At 36.1% G+C, this 12,492-nt stretch overlaps 1 protein-coding gene across 1 annotated transcript in view; it reads right to left on the bottom strand.

Annotated features, from left to right (window-relative positions):
• LOC136883505 (probable methylmalonate-semialdehyde/malonate-semialdehyde dehydrogenase [acylating], mitochondrial) overlaps window positions 1–12,492 on the bottom strand; it is a 459,660-nt gene that overhangs the window by 175,789 nt on the left and 271,379 nt on the right. The window contains exon 7 of the mRNA XM_067155852.2: window positions 6,708–6,889. Coding sequence (XP_067011953.2) covers window positions 6,708–6,889 — 182 coding nt within the window. The remainder of the gene's footprint in view (window positions 1–6,707; window positions 6,890–12,492) is intronic.

Here is a 12,492-nt window from a genome sequence, read left to right as displayed (position 1 = left end):
CGTTTTCCAATTTATCAAGAACGATGTGGATGTTTTCCAGGTTGTTCATAAGATTACCTTTATTAATCATACAGATAATTTGAAGGTCCTGTTTTATATTGGTGAATTTGTGGTTGGACTCTTTCATATGGGGTCCCATGGCAGAGAATCTTTTGTATCTTTCAGCATTGACGTGTTCTTGATATCTAATTGAGAAGTTCCTTCCAGATTGTCCCACATAAGTTTTTTTACATTGAGCACAAGTCAGCTTATAAATACCCGATTCCTGAAATTCGTCATCTTTCAGTTTATTAGCTTTATTATGACTAAAGAATCTATGTTTTGTGTTGTTGTTTGTAGAGAAGGCTACCTTGGTATTGTGTTTCTTGAATAAGTTGGTGATTTCGTAAATCTTCGGGTTATTAAAGGTGAATTTTACATATCCTTTTTCTTTTTCTGAATGCTGTTTAAGTTTAATTTGTTGTTGGTATTTGCATTTAGTGATGATTTTATTGATGAATTTCAAACTGAAACCATTATGTAGAGCCTGTTGACGAATGAAAGAAAGTTCCTTTTTTCTGTCTGTTTCTGTTAGCGGAATTTCAAAGGCTCTGGTGACGAAACTATAATAAGCTGATTTCTTTCGCGAGATGGGATGTAAAGAATCACTTTTGATTGTAGTTGGGGTAAAAGTGGGTTTCCTGTATATTTTAAATTGGAAATGGTTGTCTTTACGAATTGTTTGGATATCCAGAAAATTGAGTATGCCTTTCTCTTCTTCTTCAGCTGTAAATTTTCTGGATATCCAAACAATTCGTAAAGACAACCATTTCCAATTTCAAATATACAGGAAACCCACTTTTACCCCAACTACAATCAAAAGTCATTCTTTACATCCCATCTCGCGAAAGAAATCAGCTTATTATAGTTTCGTCAACAGAGCCTTTGAAATTCCGCTAACAGAAACAGACAGAAAAAAGGAACTTTCTTTCATTCGTCAACAGGCTCTACATAATGGTTTCAGTTTGAAATTCATCAATAAAATCATCACTAAATGCAAATACCAACAACAAATTAAACTTAAACAGCATTCAGAAAAAGAAAAAGGATATGTAAAATTCACCTTTAATAACCCGAAGATTTACGAAATCACCAACTTATTCAAGAAACACAATACCAAGGTAGCCTTCTCTACAAACAACAACACGAAACATAGATTCTTTAGTCATAATAAAGCTAATAAACTTAAAGATGACGAATTCCAGGAATCGGGTATTTATAAGCTGACTTGTGCTCAATGTAAAAAAAACTTACGTGGGACAATCTGGAAGGAACTTCTCAATTAGATATCAAGAACACGTCAATGCTGAAAGATTCAAAAGATTCTCTGCCATGGGACCCCATATGAAAGAGTCCAACCACAAATTCACCAATATAAAACAGGACCTTCAAATTATCTGTATGATTAATAAAGGTAATCTTATGAACAACCTGGAAAACATCCACATCGTTCTTGATAAATTGGAAAACGGTGAAGAGAATCTCAACGAAAACAAAGAGCATAAAAACATCTTATATGAGAATATTAGCAAATACTTAGAATGGGTACACTTGAAACAGACTAGACGAACAAGAGATATAAGCAAACATGACATCGCAGAAGCACAGCCCAATCTCCCTCCTCCCTCACATGTTATTTTAGATGACGATAAAACTCTACTTCCCTTCTCTCCAGAGCTTTCCATGAACTGTCAAACTGTATCACATCGTTACTTCACCAGGTCGCGCTCAAAGACAGACCCTCTAGACAGCGCAGAATAAACATCTTTTCCAAACAAGAACGAGAGGCAAGATGACCTATTCTGATGACCTCCATTTTTATGAAAGGAGTCTCCAAAGAACTTTTATTTGTGCTTATTGTCATAATGTTTTTCTTTTCAGTTCTTTATTTATACAGCTGAAGAGGACCACTAAGTGGTTGAAACATGTCCTGTAAATTTAATTTTATTCAATTTTGCCTGAGGCATTAATAAAGTATCGATTAGGTGGTTATTTATACTTACTTCTTGATTGAACATCGATACGGTCATGAAATGGACAACTTGTAATATCAACATCAATACGTAGTGAAAAATTAACTCATCTATTTCTGCTTGCATTGAACATTTAATATAATTCTTCCTTTCTTGAGTCCAAGTTGAAGCTCCAATCGAATTTTATTGTACATATTTTATGTGGAAGACCATTTGACAAAATGTTTGTTTACTTTTTTAATGTGTCAAACATGGCTACATGACTTCAACGAATCGACTGGTCAAAAAGTTACAATATTACAGATTTAAGCCTACAATCAAATTTTACTTTATATTACATCAACAAGCTAACCTTGTAATTAGAAATATTAAGATGTACACCTTATAGAAATATGCCTATTTTACTGACCTCAGTTTGTGTATGTATATACTATTTTAAACATATAATGTACATTTTTAATCCACCATTGTAATCACACCATAAGAGTCATGATCTATACTTGTCTTTGTTTAATTATTCTTGGCTGATGATGACAGGGAATCTGTCGAAACCGGTACCGAATGTACAAAAGTTGTGATGTTTTAACTGTTATGTAAAACTTTCACTCAATATATAGTATTGAAAAGGTGGAAATTATTGTCCTTTCCTTGATGTAAATCTTGTTTCAATACGGAACCTAAGTATGAAATTCTTAACGTTAAATGTTGTCCTATGGCTGAAAAATGAAAAATGAAAAATGTTTTATTGCATTGATATGCTCATTGTATCATATCTGGAAGTTCCTCCCAGTACGTCCAATGTAACTGGCTTCACAGTCGTTGCACTTCATGCGATAGACTCCTGAGTGGCTGTATTGATTTTTATTGTTAATAGATTTGGAACTGTGTAGGATGCTGATATTATTGTGTGTAGTTATATATTCAATAGAATTCTGCTACACCACAAAACAAATAAAAATAGAACAACACCATAGACTAGCATCATATGATATAATAAACATGTACCCTAACATACCCATGCAAAAAACCATAAAAATAATAGAATCTAATCTCAAAAACCACAGCAAACTTAGTACCCTAGAAATAGAAGAGTTCATTAAATTACTCCATTTTGCTATCAACAACAACTATTTTAAATTTTATGACAGCATATATCACCAGCAAGGTTTACCAATGGGATCCCCAACATCAGGCATATTAGCTGAAATCTATATAGATTATATAGAACACCAAGAAATCCAAAAAATAGACAATATTCTTTTCTGGTGTAGATTTGTGGATGATATATTTGTCATAATAGACAATAGATAAACTAACGAAACCAAAATTTTAGAACAATGAAATGCAATAGATCCGCATATACACTTCACCATGGAAACAGAAAACAATCACACCATAAACAACTTAAACATATCTATAACTAGGCACGATAATCATTTATCATACAAAATATACAGAAAGCCCACACATACATCCAATACAATAAAAATAGACTCCACCCACCCCAACGCACACAAGAAAGCAGCATACTATAGTATGATATATAGAGCCTTTAATATACCACTAACAAAAGAAGAACTAAATAAAGAACTCATCTTGATCCATGAAATAGCCAGACAAAACGGATATAAAAAAGAAATGATCAATAAAATCATATACAAAATAAAAAATCAAGCCAAATCTAAATTAATCAGAACTGAAAAAACCAAGAAAGATTACGTACTATTCACCTACAACAACACCCATATACATCCCATAATGAACATCTTCAAGAAACAAGGCCTAAAAATAGCCTAAATAACTACACACAATAATATCAGCATCCTACACAATTCCAAATCTATTAACAATAAAAATCAATACAGCCACTCAGAAGTCTATCGCATGAAGTGCAACGACTGTGAAGCCAGTTACATTGGACGTACTGGGAGGAACTTCCAGATACGATACAATGAGCATATCAATGCAATAAAACATTTTTCATTTTCATTTTTTTCATTTTTCATTTTTCAATCACAGGACAACATATCGAACATTACAAACACAAATTTACAAATATTGAAAATGACATGCAAATTCTAAGTACTAACCCCAAGAGCCCCTTACTCAATATAATGGAAGAATTTTATATAAACCTACATCAATATGTCAACCCAAATTTTAATTTGAACGAAATCACAGAAAAAACCAACATTCTTTTTGATGCAGTCATCCCCCTCTTAAAAAATAATTACCTAAAAAGAGTTAAGAAGCAACACCCAATACACATAAAAGAACCGCCAAGAGATACCACCCACTTCAGTCTCACTCTCCCAGCAGCCGCTCCTTCTACCCCTTCAAACTTCCCCTCCGCAGCCACAAGCAGCAGCTTTAGACAAACACGCAACAATACTCGACGTGCTGCCGTGTAATGCACAACAGTGTCAACATCTATTGTAAGTACAACGCACACTCTTTTACCTCTAACTTAAAACCTAGTAGACGCAACTTCTCGCACACTTCATTTCTACTTACAAATAAATATGGCCTACAACATAAAAGGAAGAAGCCTTCATGCTATCTTTCAAAATTCAAGACTTCAAGTATTGTAAAACAAATTGACACTTGACAAAGTTATACAACATCAAATTAAGAAGCACGTCACTAAAAACAAAAAAAATTATTCTTAAAAACTCATTTTACTATCAACTCAGCATTAGTATATATTATGAATCTTGTACATATATACTGACAATGCCTCGAACTGAACACTAGACAACTACCCAATTCCTCAAAAAGAGTGTCCAAGTCATTCCAAGACACTCGTACTACCAGCAGAGGAACACGGTGAAATAAACAATATAGTTATCGCAAGAATAGACATCCGAAATGTTTTAATCAATTAGCCATAAGTTTTAACGCAAAAATAATGGACACTTCAAGAATACTACTATCAGTGCATACATAATATTGCAAGTTCCAATTTTTACGCTGATCAAAATAACAAAAACATTTGCAAATGACATGTTTTTTATACTACGTAATACTTTTATAATCCAAGAAAAGAGGACTTATTTTATTATTTTAATTTGTATCATTTGTTTTAGATGGTCTGTTGAATTGGACAATTGTCACGACTGTACAATATTTCCCATTTTGATGCTTTTTTAAGAACTATATTTGTAATTGTCAGCTGAGGATGACCCTTGAAGGGTCGAAACCGGTACTGTGAATGACAGTATGTAAACAAATGTATTGATAAGGTGGAGGCTTTAGAATAAATCTTATGTTGTAGCTACAATCAATACGGAAATGAAAGTTATAAATTATGATAGTAGTACGATATGTCGAAACAATGCCAGGACTTAGCCATAGGGCCCATGGTCGTCAACCCACACTTCCAAGTTAGGAGTCCCTGAGGCCCCTTTTGGTCACCTCTTACGGCAGGCAGGGGTGTTATTCTAACACCCCACCCACATGACACCTCGTAATCTGCAGGCCTTCGGGGCTGCATTGCCATGGAGTTTGGTTATGATCAATAAATCTGTCTGTGCCAATGCAATTATTCATTGGGTGTAAGGGAGGCCCTTGTTTAACTGTGGAGACAAGAACACTATTTGAGAAAAATTTGTGAACAGCTGAACATAAACAGTTCATATCCAGAAGATGAATAATGCAGAAAGCTGTGGCTGTAGAACCAAAACCATTCAGAATTAATGTATGTTCGTGAATGTGTGCTCATGGTGCAAGCATTTGGAGGAAGCACAGAAAAGGAAAGAGAAATTCAATAACCTGGATCTTTGAGCTGTAGTTAGCCATTAATACAAGGTGCTACTGTAACTGACAATAATCATTATCTGATTTTAAACGGCAATTATCACAATGAAGTCATGGCAACCTTGCGGTGTAAGCAGAGTTAATGAGAGATTTCATCTTTTTACCACTGATAGGCATTTGTGAACTTGTTCTAGAAACATTCATTACCCTATCTCAAATTTTAAAAAAAATTAATTACAAGATTATCTATCAAGACGGCTAATGTGAAGGACATTTTGGTGCAACGAACCAACCTTATCAATTGTGAGGAGATAAGAAAAACCTTTCTATTAATTCTGGATCAGTAGTTTATTCACATAATAATTGAGCTGGGATTGTCTTGATTAACAGTGACTCACTACCCAGAATTTACACACATTTGCTCATAAAACATGAGTACTTATGTTAACTTCTAATTTCTGCCATCACCTTCAAAGTAGTCACCCTGGGCTTGACGACAGTTATTTTTCCAGCTGCAATTCCACATGGACCTTATCAATGGAGTCAAAACACTGACTTTGAATAGAGTTCCAACTCAGGGTAGAGGTGGTTGCGGAAAGGTGGTCATGTTGTTTTTAGTCATGAAGTCTCTCGCAATAAGCGAGGTGTGTGCAGTGAAGCAGTAACTATTCACATGTCAGGCCATCTTCCCTCAGATTTTTTGCTTTCTAAGATCAGTCATTTCAAAATACACAGAAGCATAAGAACACAGAATGAAGAAAAGCACAAAACTGAAAGATGTGCACTTACACAGAAATTAGCATCACTACCTGTTAACGCGGGATGTTCAAATTCTGGGAACCATCTACTATATATCAATGACTGAGAAATTGAAAGTATGAGAAACTTCAAAAGTAGAATGTCTCATTTAACGAAACAGACTGGCTGTGTATAACTAACCTTAACATCAGAGAGAATTGTGGGTCCCACAAAGTTTCCTTTCTCGAAGCCAGGTACCGTGATGTTCCTGCCGTCGAGAGCACACTTGGCACCCTCATCGATGCCAGACTGAACCAACGACAGGATTCGTTGCTTGGATTGTGGTGAGATGACAGGTCCCAGGTCTGTTCCAGGAATGTGACCTAATAGACAACAGTAAACCATTAAAATACTGTGGAACCTCGATCAATTCAGTAAATGAACAGTGGCGTTTTATTTGAGACTCTCTCTAGTTCAGACGTAATGCTTGTAAAGTTGATAAAGTTTTGGCTACAGAACAAAATTAATTTTAATTAGAAACAGATCATCTATTAAACCACTGGAACCTGGAAACTCCATTTAATTTTCAGAATTATGGTATGCAGTAACTTGGTTTATTGAAAATTATTTACATTTTTAGAAAGCTGCTTTCCTCACAGATCAATACCTAAATGTTTTCTAGTGATATTTTTTGAAACAGCTCTTCAGATGAAGTAGCACATAGACAGAACTCTGAGTGGATGCAGATATCCACAAAGTTAATGTCTTGGTGGATGCAAACTGTATAGCAGTGTCGATAATTTTGCTGATATTTTATGAATAATGAAGTTTATTGATTTTTACTCAGGTTTACTCTTTGCAGGCGCGGATGAAGGAAGTGCGGAGTGGATGCAGATAAAGGTCTCTACACATAGCCACCTGACTTCTGACCTTAATGTGCGAGTCTTGCACACTTTGCAGGACCTAGAAGGATACTTTTTCCTTTCCGTCAGAGAGTTAGGAACTGGAAAATGGTCCTGTAATTCTCCCCGATGAAAATTCGTCGTTATTATCAATTTCTAGCCACTTTATGATATCTTCGTTACCACTGGCCATGTTTGTTTACTACAAGGGCAGCATTATGTGAACTTAGTATGATGCATTTTACTTAGAAGATTCCCAGAAAATCAAGAGTAATTTGCATGTGCTGCAAGACCCATCTCTTGCTAATAACTTGAACTACTAGAGTTTATAGGTTAGTACGATACAGTTCCATATGTGATACAAATTCTTATAATTTTGTTAATTACCACCTATTCAATACAATAAAAATGTAATAAAAACTTATATATTTATTAAATTGTTGATATGGTACATGTTTCGCTCCTTTTTCGTGAGCATCATCAGCCAATTATTATTTACTTAAGGTTATATAAGATCATGAATCTATTCTATTGGATTAAGATTATGCTTGTAAACCTGATTGACAAATCTTATTATATTTTACAAGTCATATAACAATAAAATTATGTCTAAGTTAAAACATATTTGTCTAAAATCTATATAAGTCTAACATTTTATTGACGAAACTCATCTGGTGAACATCCTTTAAAATTATTTTAGAAAACCTTTTGAGATATGGCTAATTGTATTGATTCAATGTTGCTTGATTTGTATGATTGTCGTTGAAACTTAGTTACCTATATTAACAATTTTCTACAGTTGATAATTGCCTATGTTATGAACATTTAACTTGTTTTCGATGTTGTGGGAGTAACATTTGTACAAAATGTTGTGGCATTAATTTTATGTTGTCAATACGAGAATATTGTTCATGAACAAACTTGTTGGTGAATCAACACTTTCTAATGTGATGTAAAATTTGAATTGTTCTTGTATGTTCCAAATTGGGCTTGTTGGCTTATCTGTAATGGAAGATAAAAAACATATGTTTATGGTTTTGATTATAATTCTGCATAAACTTCTTATCGAAAGAATTGTCACTTACTTTTCTTTCTGCTGCGTAATTGTCTAGTGTTACTCCTAGCCTCTTGAGAACTACTTGTTGTTCTGTTTGCACTCCTTGTATGATACGAGTGGGTGTGGATGAGTTTACGTTTTGGCAGGGAGTGGGAAGCGGAAGTGAAGGTAGGCGGTGCGTTGATGGCTGCAATGGATTGTGGAGGGGACTGCCTAGGAGAAGTAAAGGGAGGAGTTGAGTGTGTTTGCGTCAATAAGCCATTAACTTTTGTCGCATTAAAATGTTTATAGAATTTGTTTAGATTTAAGCATTTGTATTAGTTCCAGTAATTGTACTAAGATGGGGTTCTTTATTTCAATTTTGTCATTTAGGTTTTTATTTTTGTTGTATTGCTGATCTAAATGAATGTATATGTTTTCTAATTCCGTCATTTCTTTTCCTTTTTCTACTCTTCTTAGAATTATTAAATCCCTTTCAGTAGTTGTAAAACTACATCCAGTTTCTAGCAGAATGTTTCTTGTGTTTGGCTCCATTTACATGTTCGAGATATCTCATCATAAAGCTTCGGCCAGTTTGGCCAACATATGAAAAATTGCATTCTGCACACGTAAGCCTATATATTCCAGATCCTTGATGTTGATTACTATTTATATTAACTTCATTGTGGCTGAAGAAAATATTTCGGTTTGTGTTTTGGGTTTTGAAGGCAATGTTAATATCTCATTTTTGATGGTTTTAGTGACTTGGAATATAGCTGGCTTAGTAAATGTAAAAGTTGTAAATTTAGATTTCTTATTTTTATCTGGTGTGAGACTTGTGGCCAATTTTATTTTCACCTTAATAATGATCTTGTTAACCATCTCTATTTTATAACCATTATTGAGTGCTAGGTCCTTTATGAAATTAAGTTCTTTCTTTAAACTCTTGTTAGTGGAATTTTTAGGGCTCTATAAACCAAACTAAAAAATGCTGCCTGTTTGTGAGAATTGGGGTGGAGTGACCCGTTTTTAATCGTTATTGGAGTAAACGTCGGTTTTCTATAAATCTGGAAATCAAATTTATTTCCTGCTCTCTTTACATTTATATCTAGAAAACTTAGTGAATTGTTACTTTCGTCTTCTTTAGTCAATTGTATGTTACTGTCTAATTTATTTAAAAGATCTAAAATATTATCACTGTTATTCAGTTTACTGTTTGAGGAGGGAGGTAGTTTCCCGTTTCTTTCCTCACCGAGCCAGAAGTTGCTATTACATATCAGTCTGCCAAGCCCACTGAAATGCCTGCACCGACCGACCCTATGAGCAATGTTTTCACACCATTCATAGCAGGGACTGCCTGCAAAAGGAATGGTATTACTAGCATGGCTCATACCTCAGTCGCTTTCATATTGTCAAAGCCAAGGATAAGACAGACAGGTCAATGAAAGTAACAAAATTGCTCTAGCCCATACCAGAAGACATAGTGCACTGTAAACACTAGGTCCTGTCAGCAAAGGCATTTTGATATGTTATCAAGGCATAAAAGTCTTTATACACCCATCCACATCTTGTGTTAATAAAATAATAATGATTAGAACCGGCATAGTGACTACTGAGATATGTATTTGGTTTGCTTATCAATCAAAGTTAATAGAAGGTTCTGACATACTTTCAAAGCCAAAAGTCATTAAAACGCCTATATACACAACGTATCAAATAAAACGTCAAGAAATTATTGGAATCACTTGGCATACAGCTCTGGCTGGTCCGTCCATGTGCCAATGCATGACAAGACACATTAACAGTTGTATTCGAATCCCTGAACAACAATCTGGCAGTCCGCTAAGACATTATTGATTTGAATGTTGTCAACGTGAGAATGTAAATTAGTAGACACACTTTGATCATGTAATGCACATTGCACATTGTTGCGAAAGGCTCGATTTTTACCTCTCCTTCTCACAAGGTTAATGTCTCAACATGCCGTTCCAAGGTGAGCCACATTTAACATATGCCAATACATTTCAACTTGCCCAAGCCTTTTAACACTTATGTTCCTTTATTTTTATTCTCGCTTCAGGCTGATAAAAATTCTTCCAACTGAACTGAGAATTTTAGACCACCTGTACTGCAAGAAAAATGTAACCGGCACTTCAGCGGCTACACCAAACACAGTTAAAGGGAGGAAAGTAAGTGGAGTTATAGGGTACCTAAAACACTACACATACAATAAAACATCTGATGAACTACGCAGAACTCCGCCGATAACAACACTGGTAAATATCAGTAGGGGCAACTTGATGATAATAAACTAGGAAGGTGGAAAGGAAACTGGAAAACCTTACCAAGGGTCATGGAGGTGCGAAGGTTGCAGTTTTCCGAAACGCCAATAGTGATCTCTTGTTTTCAAAATATTATTTATGAAATCGGCAATACAAATTAACTCCCGAAACAAATTCACCAGTACACCAAATCTAGACACACACTACACATGATATAAAAGTTCTTTGACAAATATAGTTTTAATGTTCCTAGACAAGAGTTTGATTTTTAATTATGTTAAACCGGGGGATTCTTAGCACCCCTTGCCCACTTTAAGGCTGCCCGGGACTAGGGGCTTTTCATTTATTCTTTCTCTCTATAGTAACTTCCTGGGAATATTGTCACTGGGTAGCCGCCCACTCTGGATTAGATGCTACCTGCCTGTTGGTCCGCGGGAGGTGTTTCATTTCCCTCCTACCACTCATATCTGGGAGACATTCCTCTATCCGCCAACTGGGGATGCGCCCTCTAGGGGCTACAGGCTCTGGATTATGTTGCCATGAACATGGCACACACTACTACTCTGGCAGGGACTCGCAAGACCGCAATCACTGGAATGGAGTAGGTGTGTTCGTTTCGGCGAACTATGTCAGATATGTCAGAAACTTCATACAATCTCTGACCGTATAATGCTATTACAGAAGCAGAGTCAGCCCTTTAATGTAAGCATTATACAAGTATATGCTCCAACAGCAGACACAAAACATGACAACGACGTTGTTGAGTTCAATGATATGTTGAATAAGGTGTGTAAAGAACTCAACAGCACTGACATAATAATAATATCAGGAGATTTCAATGCAAAAATTGGGCAAGGTAGAAGGTCTGACTTAGTGGGAGAATATGGATTGGGTTCAGCTAACCAAAGAGGAGACAGTCTATTCCAATTCTGCCAAGGGCAAGATCTAGTTGTTTGTAACACTTGGTTCAAACTTCATAAACGGCGCCTCTACACAAGGTATTCGCCACTAGAAAAGGAAACAGGAAGAACAAAACAGGGTCCAAATGAAGCAAATAACTGTTTCAAGCACGAGATGGTGGTGTTGGCGTTAGCCATACGAGTGGGGAACAGCCACGTAAAACGCCGCGAAAAGGCGTCAACACACACAAGTATGAAACGATGACCATTCCGAGATCTCGGGAAGGGACCGATGTAGTCTATGAACAATCTCTCCGTTGGGCGAGAAGCTTGCTCGGAAGACAAGAGACCTAGACGAGTATTCGGGGCAGGCTTACTGATGTTACAAGTCTTACAGGATTTGTCAAGGGTACGGATCTCACTATCCATTGATTTCCAAATGAAATGTTTACGAATTTTCTCTCTTGTTTTGAAAACGCCAAGATGACCGCCCACTGGGGATTCATGAAAATATTTGAAGAGAGCCGGGACAATGTTAGTTGGGACTACAATTTTGGGGTCTTTGCGACTGTGAGCTAGGCAACACAAGACACCATTCTTAAGGATGTAAGGCTTAACATGCTCACCGGATTTCATCCTGTCGATAATAGCTTTTAACTCAGCGTCGTCCTCCTGATGTTTGGTTATATCACTCAAAGGGAAGGGGGAGCCAGTGAGAACTACATTGACAAAGGCTGATACTTGTTCAGGAAAGGGGTCTGCCGGCTCCGATTGAGGGTCAGAGCTGCCTGGATAGAACATCCTACTGAGGCCATCGGTGCCTCGAATGTGGCAAGCTTCAAATTGGAAGGCTGAGATGTGCACTGC

This window comes from Anabrus simplex, chromosome 11 (genome assembly GCF_040414725.1).
Source record: "Anabrus simplex isolate iqAnaSimp1 chromosome 11, ASM4041472v1, whole genome shotgun sequence".
Taxonomy (NCBI): domain Eukaryota; kingdom Metazoa; phylum Arthropoda; class Insecta; order Orthoptera; family Tettigoniidae; genus Anabrus; species Anabrus simplex.
Note: the sequence above shows the minus strand (reverse complement) of the source record. Positions and strands in the feature narration are given on the sequence as shown.